Below are 13995 nucleotides of genomic sequence, written 5' to 3' on the forward strand. Positions count from 1 at the left end.
TAATCAAATTCAAACAAGCAGAGAGTAGAATGGTGGTTACCAAGGGCTTGCGGGAAATTGGGAAATAAGGAAATGATGGTCAGAGGTTACAAAGTGTCAGTTAGACAGAAGGAAAAGGTTTTGTTTCGCCCCTTTGGGATAGACTTTATTTTTAACCAGGTTAATTGATGCATAATTTTCATACAATAAAATTCCTCTTCTTAAGTATACAGTTAGATGAGTTTTGACAGGTGGACATAGTTGTGTAAACACCACCATAATTTGTTTATTCACCTGCTAATGAAGTCTTGAACTGCTTCTGGTTTGGGACTATTATAAATAAACCTGCTATGAATATTGATAAGTCTTTTTATGACATGTGTTTTCATTTATCTTGGGCAAATACCTCAAAGTAGGATTGCTGAGTCTTATGTTAAGAAAGATTATGTTGAATTTCATAAGAAATTGCCAAAATATTTTCCAAAGTAGCTGTACCATTTTACACTTTCACCAAAAATGTATGTATTAATAAAACAAAAATAAAATTCTAAGACCCTCAACCATCTGAATGAACCCTCCCTCTTGGCCAAGGGCATTCCAAAGTTAATCTGAAAAATGAGTTCAGGCCATGATGGGAATGGCAAGCTGGCCGTGCCTCATCATATCTTCCTCCCGTTTGGAATTGCTGATAAAACAGATTCTTTAAGTCTGATAAGAAACACTTACAATCTAGTCTCTCTGAAGCCTGCTACCTGAAGCCTTCATCTGCAAGATAAAACCTTGGTCTCCACAACCCCCAATCATAACTCAGACATTCCTTTCTATTGATAACTCTTTCAAGAAATTGCCATTCAGAAAATCTTTGAATCTGTGTTTGACCTGGAAGCCTCTGCTTCCATTGCCCCTCCTTTCTGAACCAAACCAATGTACAACTTACAAATATAGATTTATGCCTTGTGTCTTTCTAAAATGTACGAAATCAAGTGGTGGCCCAACCACCTTGGGCACATTTCTCAAGATCTCCTGAGAGTTGTGTTACAGGTCATTGGTCACTCATATTTGGCTCAGAATCAATCTCTTCAAGCATTTTGTAGAGATTGACACCTTTTGTCAACATGTGTGAGACTTCTAATTGCTCCACATTCTTGTCAGCACTTGGTATTGTCAATCTCTTTAACTATTGTAATATGTCAGTAGTAGTATCTCTTTGTAATATGTCAGCAGTTTTAATCTGTATTTCTTTAAGGACAAATGACATTAAGCATATTTTCATGTGCTTATTAGTCATTCAGATACTTTATTTGATGAAGAGTGTGTTCAGATATTTTGCTTTTTACTTTGTTGCTCATCTCATAATTGAGTTGTAAGTTCTTTATGTATTCTGAATCCAAGTCCTTTGTCAGATGTATGGTTTGAAAATATTTTCTCCCTATATACGGCTTTATTTTTTATTTTCTTTACAACATATTTTAAAGAGCAAAGTTGTTTTTTGTATTGTTTTGTTTTGTGTGTTGACATAGGGTCTCACTCTCACCGAGACTGAAGTGCAGTGGTGTGATCATGGCTCACCGCAACCTCAAACTCTTGGGCTCAAGCAGTCCTCTTGCTTCAGCCTCCTGAGTAGCCGGGACTATAGCTGCATGCCACCACACCATACCATGTCAGGCTATACATATATATATATTTGGTAGAGACAGGGTCTTGCTATGTTGCCCAAGTTGGTTTAAAACTCCTGACCTCATTTTATAAAATAGGTCTTTCTTGAGGCTAGGCACAATAATGTATCCCAGTAATACCAACACTTTGGGAGACTGATGTGCGAGGATTGCTTGAGACCAGGAGTTCAAGACTGGCCTGGCCAAAATAGGGAGATCCCATTTCTACAAAAAAGTTAAAAAACAATTAGCCAGGGATGGTGGTGCATACTTGTAGTCTAGCTAATGAGGTGAGAGGATCTCTTGAGCACAGTAGTTCAAGGTGGCAGTGAGTTACGATTGTACCACTGCACTCCAGTATGGGCAACAGAGCAAGTCCCTGTCTCTAAATAAAAAAAATAAATAAATAAAATTGATTTAACTAAATAAATTAAAATAAAAGTTTTCTTTTTTTTAAGTTCCATAATTTTTGTGTTCTATTTAAGGAACTTTTTGCCTAACGCAAGGTAACAAAGATTTTCTCCTCTGTTTTCCTCTAAAAGTTTCAGTTTTATTATGCATTTTAGTTTTAGGTCTATGATCCATGTCTTGTTACATTTTGCCTATGATGTGAGGTAAGGGTTGATAATTTTTTTTTTTGCATGTGGATTTACATTTGTTTAACCACTGTTTGTTGAAAAACAATACTTTATCTATTGGGCGACCTCAGCACCTTTGTTGAAAATCAGTCGACCATTTTTGTGCGGATTTATTTCTCATCTCTATTTTTTTCTATCGGTTGATATGTCTACCCTTATGCAATACCATCCTTTCTTGATTACTGTGGCTTTTATAGTAAATCTGAATATTCAGAGCACTTTCATGGCCATTATCTTATTTGAGTGTTAGAGCCCTCAAAGCTAGAACTGTCAGGGATTACCAGTATAATAACCATTTTACTGATGAGTAAAGAGTGTCACCCACCCAAGTTTACAGTTATCAGTAGACCTGGCACTAGAATACTCCCAAATATTAGTCCAGTTGTTTTACCTATGCAACCAGCAAAAATAGTAAAAAGTAACAGATTTTTACACTAATGGTACACAGTAGTACATTTTCAGATTTTTTGGAATAACAGACTCCTACTTAATCTGTGGAGGCTCAGCAAACAACTTAAGACAGTCTTAGTAATTTCAGGCTCTTCCTTGTGCAAATTAACCATTTACGTTCTGAGTAGTTGGCTTTCTGAATGGCAAATTCAACATCATTACTGTGTCTGCTATTGCTCTTTGGGTTAATTGGACTCCGTCTATTCTCATTTTTTTTTTTTTTTTTTTTTTTTTTTTTTTTTTTTAAGACGGAGCCTCACTCTTGTTGCCCAGGCTGGAATGCAACAGCGCGATCTCCACTCACTGCAGCCTCTGTCCGCCTCCCGGGTTCAAGTGATTCTTCTGCCTTAGCCTCCTGAGTAGCTTGGACTACAGGCACATGCCGCCATGCACGACTAATTTTTGTGTTTTTAGTAGAGACTGGGTTTCACCATGTTGGCCAGGCTGGTCTCAAACTCCTGACCTCAGGTGATCCGCCCGCCTCTGCCTCCCAAAGTGCTGGGATTACAGGTGTGAGCCACGCGCCCAGCCTTTATTTCTTAATCTTAATCTAAATGCCAATCAGGCTTGATAGAGGAGGGGTCTTTCCAAGAAGGGAGCTGTTTTTTGGTTTTTCTCTTACTGGAAGTGATTGGATTGGTTTTTTATCTTAAAAATTGTTTTCTATAGTGATTTGCTTAAAAGGCAGCCTATGACTAATAGGATCATTTTCTTCCATGCTTTGTATTCCTTTATGTTAACATTTTGTTTTCTTTATTGTCCTTCTTATTTGATGGTTTTTAAGAATTTTATTGTGTATCAAACATGTACACTCCTAGGTTTACATAAGATAATTGTATCATTTGATATTTTCTCTTTCAGAATGAAGAAGTCAAATTCATTGAAAATGAGCTAGAGATTCAAAAGCAAAAATACTTTAAACTTCAGACTTTTGTCAGAAGCTTGATATTAGCTATGAAAGCTGACGATAAGGAACAACAGCAGGTAGGTCCCAGGAGAGAGTACTAAGCTGCAATGTATCAAGTCGAAAAGTGGTATGTCACACTTGGGTTCCTCATATATTTTCATTTTTATACTTCATTTCTGTTTGGCATGGAGGAAATATTTGTTATTTCATGACCTTTGCAAAACAGTTTTCTTGAGAATAGCTGCTCAGGTTTTGAATGCTGCTTCATTGGAAAATCAAAATAATTGATTAACATGCTTTTAATTTCAGGTTAGTCTTTAGGTGGGAAAAATAATTTTAAAATTAATTTCAAAGAAATTTCTGAAAATGTTGATAGAGACTGGGCTACCCTAACTAGAGAGGCACGTATTTTGGGAACTTTTGTGAATGAAAGAGTTAAAGCATTTCTTTGCCTCTCTTCTGGATCTTAATTTCTTGTTAACCTTCACTACAGTTCACAGATGTTTGGACATCTTCTGTTCTGTAATGTGTTGCTCATCACTAAGAAAATATGAAATTACTTTGTGAAATTCTTTGTTTCCACAGTGCATCACTTACTTTTCCCAATTTAAGTATTTGAGCATTTGAACTTTTGACTCCAAAGATGAAATTTACTGTCTTTTGCATGTTGATGTGGGTTTTTGTTTACCAGTTCTTCCCAAATTACATTTTGTGTCTCAAATATTCATGTGAAATCTATATAATAATTTTTTAGGCCTGCTAAAAACTATAGAATTATAATAAATGTTCCATTTCATATTAAATTATACCAAATTTTCATTTGAACTATATGTCATTATGCTGATTCCTTGTCACAGTTCTATAGGAGTGGTGTGAGACACAGGTAACCTTTATCTTACTTAGGAAACAGTCTCAGAGGTTTTTATTCATCAAGGAATGTCAGGAGTACAAATATTCATCTCTTATATCAAAGAAAGACAACATGTATATAGCCCACCCCAGATATCCCTAAGGAAAAAGATTAAAGCCATAGCATCCTATAAGCCTCCTTTGTTTTTCAATGAAATAGCCTTTATATATTTTACTGAAGTGCTGAACCACAAAATCGAAACTAATGAATTTACTCATGAGGCTCAAACCAGCAAGTATCAAGTTTTATGAATTTTACTCCCTGTGCACCCCATCACACACACACACAGACATTCCAAGACAGTAGCTTTCATTTATCTTTGCCAGCTTAATTTAAGCATATTGGTTTATTATGTGAGTTATGTATATTCCGTGACATACTGAAAATGTGTTTATTTTTTAGAAACCTAAAAATGCAGATTTTAAATGAATAGGGGAGGTAGTTTTGAACATGGTCCCAAGAGTACTGTAAATTTTAAATAAGTGTGAATAAACAAAATTAGGTACAAGCAGAGGAATAACTTGAAGTGTGGCCCTTGTTTTGAAAGTCATAGCATGGTTGTGAATTCAGAGTTATATGGCCAAGTAACTAGCAAGTTTCTGTGTCTCTTGACGTCTAGGAATAGTACACAGACTCCATTTTATTTCCTAATTCTAACCTCATTCTTGGTTTGGTTCTTTTCCCAATACCAATAACAAATAAGAAGTGTAACTAATGTGCATTTTTATTTCTCTCTTCCTTTCTATTTTCCCTCTGATTAAAGACTAATAAATTAGTATATGGACAAAAGTTGGCTGAAAGAGAACATGATTCAAAAATTGTAGTGAACTTCATAGCCAGTATAATCAGCACCAAATAGAAACTACTAATTTGTATAATTAAGAATTAGTATAATGAATCTCAGAAGATGGTCACAAAATATAGAAGACACGAATAGTAGTCCAAAAAAGTTATCTAGGTAATCACTTAAACTACTGATCTTTACAACATGAAATATTTTTGGGTTTATTTCTGGAATTAATTTTATTCTACCTTATAAAAGACAACCATGTGTCACTGATTTTTAATTTTAAAACAAATTTTCAGTGTTCTTCCATTAATCTTGATTTGTGTAAGTTGAGTGAGATGTGTGGTCCACAGAATATTTTGGACCATTGAAGTAGTCCAGGGTTTACAAAATGTGATAGTCTTTGACTGAAACACTAGATTACCCAAAGATTTTGTTGTTGTTTTTGTTTAAATCAATTAGCCACTTTAAAATCAAAGTAATATTTTCAGCATTATACTTAGTCATTTGTTATGGTCTTGCTTCTGCTGATAATTCACTGTGTGTTCCTAGCCAGATCAATAGCCTTTCTTGAACTTCAATTTCTCCACTTTGCGAGTGGGATAAGAATGATTAATACTACAGAAATTGATATTCATACCATAGGGTCTAGAATAAGTGTTATGGAAACTGATCATATGGAAAATGCTTTAATCTCTTGGGAAAAATGACAGTAGGTCAGAACCTGAGGATAGCTGTTATTTATGAAACATTTGTAATAAAGAAAGTTAATTGTATTCACCTTAGTATCTGTGAAAAAGGCAGTTCCAACAACTGTTATAATCCAAAGATTTTTTCAGTTGCAAATCTAGTAAGATACTGAAAGAAGAATTCTAAAGTGGACCACATGTATTAGTAGTGCCCCATGCTGCCTCAGATATTAAAATTTTTGTATTTTTTTACTGCACTCATTTTACTCAGTCAACTACTTATAATGCAGTAACAAAGAAATAAATAACAATGCTTCTCTGATTTGTAATCTCCCCACTAAAAATTAGAATATCATTAAATCTCATTTTCTTGACTTTCTGACTCTAAGCACATGTTTAATAAATGTTAATTTGAACACTTTCTCCTCTTTAATATGGCATCTTCAAAATTGCAAAGTGAGCTAAATCCGTGATTATTTCACATAGAATGATCAGCCAATGTCAGAAAAGGCCCCATTGCGCTGGGACTGGTTTAGTGATAAAACACTTTTCTAGGAGAAAATGACTCTGTGTCGTATTACTGCAATCTAGCAACTTAGAAAGCATGCATTACCTTTAAGTTAGTTTACTGTGTATATACTCAGTTCCAGCAATAAATTTATGAGAAATTCAATTTTATAAAATAAATAATAACAGCTTGTCTGCCAGATAGGGGTTAGTCTTCCCTTACATAGCCTGATAAAAATGAGAATGTTTTTATCTTGCCTCTGTGCTGGAAGGCAAGGAGTATAGGATTTGCAGCTGCCACTTCTTTTAATAAAGAGAATGAGTGCATAGTGTCTTATTTCAACAGTGGATTTCATATATTCTCCAACATGCCCTTTCTGTTCCTTAATTGGGTAGTGACAAGCTTTTATCTGTTCCTATTCCCTTGGTCCTTATTTACCACTGCACCCAAAGCCCGCATTACAAGTAATACTGTCTAAAAATTGCCAGATATGCTACATTATTCTTAGTATTGGAAGCAGCAAATCAGTCATTAAGTTCAAAATTCCTCGTGGTCAAGTGAACATCAGCATTGTCAGCCGCATAAAACTTGATCAATCATTTATTTCTTTAGTATGGATGCATGTTCTCCAACTTCAGATAAAACAATTAGACCACGACAAAGCTTAGTTTATCGTTATTGGATTATCCTTATTACTCAAACAGAGAAATGAGTAGCCCTCCAGATACATCATTTCTACAGATAGATCCACTGATTCGGCTGTGCTCTGGTGGGTGCCTGACCATCTGTAGGTATGAACATAGCCTTAAGAAAGAAAAAATAAAATTACTTGGTCTTTTCAAGTTGTTAAAATTTAATCTAAAGTAAAATAGCTGAACGTTTTTCCGAACTGCTAAGTTCTTTCTCCCACTGAAGAACAAAATAGTGTTTTGTTAAATGCAGTCTCCTACAAAGGACAGCATAACTGGCATGAATATTTTAACAAAGAAGGCAATTTTAAATCCCTTAAACAGTGATCAATGCACACTCAAAACCAGTATGAAAATCACTAACCTCAAACACTTCAAAGCACTTGGTTCAGAAGAGTTGCTCATTTCCCTCTTAATATCCCCTTTGTACAGGTTCCACTCTACACAATTCACACTTTCAACATCTAGAATTTTGTTACTTTCTTAATAATGTATGAAGAATTTTTCTTTTAGGTAAGGTATTGTCTAAGATCCCAAATTATAAATTATTCTTTAAATCCAAAAAGATAATTCACCATGAGAGGACTACAACTATTAACATAAAATTGAAAAACAATCTATCCACATACTAATTGAAAAATATCATTTTTTTTTAAATTCAGGCACTGCTGTCAGATTTACCTCCTGAGTTAGAAGAAATGGATTTCAATCATGCCTCGCTGGAGCCTGATGATACCTCATTCAGTGTATCTTCTTTATCAGAGAAAAATGTCTCAGAAAGTTTGTGATTTCAGTTGGAGGGAATGTATGATACAGCCTTTTGGCTTTGTAACAGTTGTGCATTTCAAGATAACTGCATTCTGTTGCCCTTGTATTCTTTAGTTGGGAAAACACATTGTTGAAACGGACATATTCTGTGAGGAATGTACAAGATATAATGGCTACAGTGCAAAAAAGGTAGGTGAAATTTAAAAGCATTGTTTGAGAGAGTATTTTTTTAACTGATGGGACTCTGGAAAAAATCTATATTTAAGTTTCAGCAGTTTAACCCTGAAATTTGTTATGTCTAATTTCTAACCAGAGACAAAATAACTAAAGACATTTCAGCATTGCTTATCAAGTTGCTACAGCTTGATTAGTCTTGTTTTTGTAGCCATTACATCTTCTTTCTTCTTCTCTGCTTTTCCTATCATCCACATACACTTTTTCTCGGGAAAGTGGACTGAACATTTAAAACAAAATTTTAAAAAATTATTTAACTCATTATTTAATGAGTTCTCTGATTTATTTTTTAACCCCTATGAGAATTCGACTTAAGCTAATGATTGAAAATTGAAATGATTACAGGTATGTAATTGTAAATTGCTGGTGTCCTTCTATTATCTAACCCAAATATTTGTGTGGGGTTGGGGAAGCACAATGGAAAGGTAATTTAACCAACATAAAGTCAAATAAATTACGAAGTGTACAGAAACAAAATGTTGTCAAAATTAGTCTTGATGGGGATTCTTCATTACTACAAATGACAAATACTGATACAATTGACATTCTAGTAGTAAATTTGTATAACTGAGTTAGATGAAGTGTTACACAAATATTTTAAATTTATCACCATCTTTATAATTCTTTTTTAGTTCTTACATGTTATGAAACAGGAAGTCAAGGTAAGCTGCTGAGATTTTTTAAAAATTTAGTCATTCAGCTTTCCCACAGAATTTACCTCATTTCCATATGAGGCCTGTACAGAGCCATCAGCCAAGGATAGTATTCAAAAAGAGTTATACTACTTTGGTTGTAAATCACAGACTTCTGAATTCCCTGAATACTATTCTATGAGTACACACCTAAAATGGGCAAGCTACCCAGTTGTTCTATTAGTAGGTACCAGATGGCAACACACTGTAGACTGTTCTTTGCAGTTCTTCCTTTCCGGAGTACCAGATGGTATTACCAATACCCATAGAAGAAAAAATGTCAGTTTCTCCCTAAGCTCACAGTGTCATATATTTGTGACTTGGCGGTGTGCAATTGTGTTGCATGGTTAAATTACTATCTGTACCTAAAAGATTAATGAAGTAGGTAGATGGCTGTTTCAGTCATCAAGTTTCTGTTTCTAATTTGTTTTTAATTTTTGTGGGTACATAGTAGGTATTCGGATATTTTTAAAATTTGTAATTAGAGCCAAATTTGATCTTGAAATTTACTAATACCAACTTATGAACACAGAAAGGCAGTCATAAATGTCTTTAACCCTGAAGTGTCCCATCCTCCCACACACACAAATAGGTAAGGTCCCACTGATAGTCTCATTTTGTCACTTATTTGTTTATATTGCTGCCATACTACTAATATGGTTCCTTTGTTAATAAGAATATTTCAGTGTTCAGATATGCTTCCTTGAGCCATATGGAGTTTTGCAAACAGTGGTTAGTATTTCTTGCTGACAAGCCAAATTCCACTCAGAGAAAGCAGCACAGAGTAACAGAACCTCAGATATTATGATTAAATGTACCAGTCACACCAATTCCTCCATGAGACGAGGAGTCGCCCCCATATGCAGCAAATTTAGAAACCACTTCTTAAGTAGCATGAACAAATTCCAGGTCTTCAAGTCTCTCCTAGGGTCTGCTTCATAGTTATTGAGTTTATCTTTCAAATATAATTACTTCTGCTTCAATTTAAGCCCCTTCTTATTTGGTTCTCATTGCAAATTAAGTATAGGTATACTCTCTCCTATAACTTTTAACACTATAGATTGTATTTGTCACACATCAGCCATTAGTCACTAAATCGAAAAATACTTGTTGAGCTCCTGCTATAGAGAAGACACTGTGCTGGACACTGGTTTTCTCAGCAAACTGTAAACTTCACAAATAATTATTTCTTGTTAACATCTTCTATGATATTAATAAACCTTATTTAAATGGAATTTTTAATAGATTTAAGGTTCTGTTAGGTGTGATTCTTAGAAGGATTTCTAGTCTACAATTTTAGAGAAAGCATAGATGATCTTTTTCTCTCTGTTTAAAGTTTCATCAAAACAGAAACTATATAAATCGTAACAATACATTTAGAACTCCTTTTGACTTGAAATTTGTGTTTCAGCACCAGAATGTTTTCCTTCACCATCACTGGAATTAAAACACTTCTAAAATGAAATGTGGCTGTTCTGTAGCAAGAACCAAAGGAAATACCTGTATCTAGAGAAAAAGAACCATAATTGCCAGATTGAAATTATGCATGGTAGATTTTGAAAAAGATGTCAACGTCAAGCTTTGAAAGGTTGTTATGAAGAAAGTATATTTTTTACATATGTAGATAGGAGTTGGTTTTGAGATATGTTAGAGCAGGAAAAATTATCAGCTTATAATTACTCTTGTGAACATCTTCATGGTTGGGGATAAAAATTAACTAACTAGTGTTTCTTTCTTTAGGGCTTTGAGAGTATTAAAACAGACCTTACTATCTGAAGGCTCTCTCAGGGAGACAGAAGCCAATGTGGAAAAAAAAAACAAAACTAAACTAAACAAAAAAAAAAAAAAAAAAGAAAAGAAAACACTTCTTTTTTCTTTCAACTACATTTCTTTGTCTGCTTTAAGCTTAGAATAGCTAAGCAGTTTTTAAGCCAGAAATGTGTATGTAAGAGCACTTACCTTCCAAAATGTGTACATACGAACAAAAAGGAAGGTATTTTCTTCTTTTCAGCCAAGCTAAACTTATTCACAAGAAAATGCGAACTGCAATTGCTCTGGAGAATAGGAAAATTAGCATATGCAAAGAAAACCTTAAAAGAAAATTGGCCTCTTCATGGAAACTGGGGATATTTTGTTGTAAGGTCAGTTATCAACAGCAGGATTATTGTATTGCCATTACAAGCATGTGATAGAAATATTTGTTATTGTTGGAGAAGAAAAGGCTGAGACCCAATTATACTCTGTGCTCTTTATTCGACCAAGACCTCAAAAGATGTCAAAGAAGCCATTTCTCCAAAGACAGCAACATCTATTGTGAGGCACTTTCATATTCAGCAGTCTGTAAGTTTGTAGAAGAAAACCTAAGTGGTGAATTTAAAATAATTCTTGGCTCTAAAATTAACTTTGTTGCCTTTTTGGTGGGGGTGGTGGGAATCGGATTCAGCCCATTTCCAAGGGATAGTTTCCTCATCTCGGACAAATAGTTTGTGATCATTTTTAAAAGACATTCTGAAAACTTTAACTCCTGCCCTTCTTCCATATTACAGTTGTGTTATTCCAGAAATTTTGTCTGCTTTTTTAATATATTAGATTTTCATTCAGATCTTAAACATGCAAACATGTGATAGGTTAGCTTTTTAAGGGAATTATCCATACCACTGTATCTAAATGTTAGGTAAATGGGTAGATTTCTCTTTGAAGTTGGTATTTTCCTTGGCAGACAGCACTGTATCATGCTCTTCACCAAGCTATGCTCTGTAATGCTATAATCGAAGAGGCTACTAACTTGTGAACCTGCAGTCTACACACCATTGCTGAAAACAAACTTTGATTAAGAGCAGATTTGCTAGGGGGAAAAAAGAGTAAAGTGATATTTTCATGCAAATATAATTAAAATTGTTTCATTAAAATATATACTGAGTGTATATTGCTCCACATTGAAATTTTATTTTGCATTAACTTGTTAAGTAATTAATTTTAGCAATCCTGCATCCCATTTTACTAGTACTACCTCTGAAATATACTGTCACCTTAAAACCACATCAGACTGTAATGTGAATTTTTGTAGAGTTTTTATTTAAACTTTTATAGAGGCAATAAATGATTTCCAACTAACAGACATCTATTTCTTTATTTTAATATTTATTTTTATAAGCCTTTGTGTTGTAAGCACTTTCACCTTTAAAAGTGGATTATTTTCTCCCCGAAATATGGTTCTGATAAAGTGAAAAATGAAGAGAATAATAAGGTGTTGGGGGTCAAAGAAGGGAGAAAATGGAGTGTTCATGTGAAAACTGAGTTGATTTCCAAGCTGACATGTGTACTGTCCTTAACTGACTTTACTTAACTCCAATACTAGTGGAATAAAGTGAATATTTTGTAATAGACAACAAATATGTTCGGGATATTATATTTAAATGGTAACATCAGCAAGTAAATTGCCACAGTGTAACAGAGTGTTATTTTTACAAGAGTTTTTTTGTTTGTTTGTTTTGTTTTAATGTGGCGATTTTGCATCTAATTTTTCCTAGTTATCTTAGAAACTGGTTGAGCATGCTTTTAATTTGTGTGAAATATGTCTATGCCTTGTCAAAGCCTTTTACCAATTAAAACTCTTCATGTTACCTAACTAGTGGGGAAGGAATGAGAAAGTGCAAGTGGTATGTTTTAAATAGCAAAACAGCAGTTTTTCTTCCCAGTTGGTAAATTTTCAAAAACATTGCAAGGAGTGAATTACATACAAATATGCATCTCAAATGACTGATGTCTTTCTCAGATCTGCAAAATTATTGACTTAAGATGGTGAAATCATTTTATTTTAGATAAGTGAATGAATATCATTGCAAATCTATTTAAAAAACAAGTCAATGGATGAGTAGTTCATAAGATTGAATATTTTTCACATCAAATGAAACTAAAGAAGTTTCACATGTTTATTTATATTTCTTTATCAAAGTAATAAATGTTCATTGCAGAAATTTTAGAAAATGTGGAAAATATATTAAAAAACAGAACCACTTGTAATCCCATCACCCAGTAAGAATCATTATTACATTTTAGAATATTTAATTCCAGTCATTTCTTCTGCATATTATGTTCTCAAATATATATTTACAAAACTGGAATTATGCTGAATATGAAGATGTGTTCTGCTTTTTCTCTTAAAAAATGTATTGAGAGCATTTTCCCATGTGAATATGTCACAAAGGTATTTCCCCCCAATTACATTTGGACTCAGAGGGGGAAATCATTTTTGTGTGTGTGTTTGTTTGTTTGCTTGTTTTTAAGCATTTTATTCATCTGAGGTTATTTTTCCCATTTTTTTATTTTTTGAATTATTGTTGGTACACAGTAGGTGTGTATATTTAAGGGGTACACGACATGTTATGATACAGGCTTGCAGTGTGAAATAAGCACATCATGAAAAATGAGGTATCTGTCCCCTCAAGCATTTATCCTTTGAGTTACAAACAATCCAATTACACTCTTTGTGTTATTTTAAAATATACAATTAAGATATTATTAACTATATCACCCTATTGTGCTATCAAATAGTAGGTCTTATTTGTTATATCTAATTATTTATTTTCTGTACTGGTTAACCATTCCCACTTACTACACCCCACCTCCCAGCCCACCATTACCCTTCCCAGTTTCTGGTAACCATCCTACTCTCTATGTCCGTGAGTCCAATTTTTTTGATTTTTAGATTCCACAAATAAGTGAGAACATGTGATGTTTGTCTTTTTGTGCCTGGCTTATTTCACTTAACATTATAATCTCTAGTTCCATCCATGTTGTTGCGAATGACTGTATCTCACTCTTTTTGATGGCTGAATAGCACTCCATTATATATATGTATCACATTTTCTTTCTTCATTCATCTGTTGATGGGCACTAAGGTTGCTTCCAAATCTTAGCTATTGTAAACAATGTTGTAACAAAGATAGGAGTGCAGATATTTCTTTGATGTACTTATTTCCTTTCTTTTGGGTATACACCTAGCAGTGGGAATGCTGGATCGTACAAGTAACTCATTTTTAACATTTTTGAGGAACCTTCAAACTGTTCTCCATAGAGGTTGTTCTAA

General features: G+C 33.9%; 1 protein-coding gene across 3 annotated transcripts in view; it reads left to right on the forward strand.

Annotated features, from left to right (window-relative positions):
- The window catches only part of HDX (highly divergent homeobox), a 206675-nt gene extending 194651 nt beyond the window's left edge, over positions 1–12024 (forward strand). For 2 of the 3 annotated variants that reach the window (XM_023202826.2, XM_023202827.2), the window contains 2 exons: positions 3584–3706; positions 7875–12020. In XM_023202826.2, the coding sequence (XP_023058594.1) occupies positions 3584–3706; positions 7875–8000 (249 nt within the window). In that variant the 3' untranslated portion in view covers positions 8001–12020. Of the gene's footprint in view, positions 1–3583; positions 3707–7874 lie in introns of all 3 variants that reach the window. The other variant, XM_023202828.2, reaches the window with a different exon arrangement.
- The last annotated feature ends 1971 nt before the right edge of the window (positions 12025–13995 follow it).

Source organism: Piliocolobus tephrosceles, chromosome 12 (genome assembly GCF_002776525.5).
Source record: "Piliocolobus tephrosceles isolate RC106 chromosome 12, ASM277652v3, whole genome shotgun sequence".
Classification (NCBI taxonomy): domain Eukaryota; kingdom Metazoa; phylum Chordata; class Mammalia; order Primates; family Cercopithecidae; genus Piliocolobus; species Piliocolobus tephrosceles.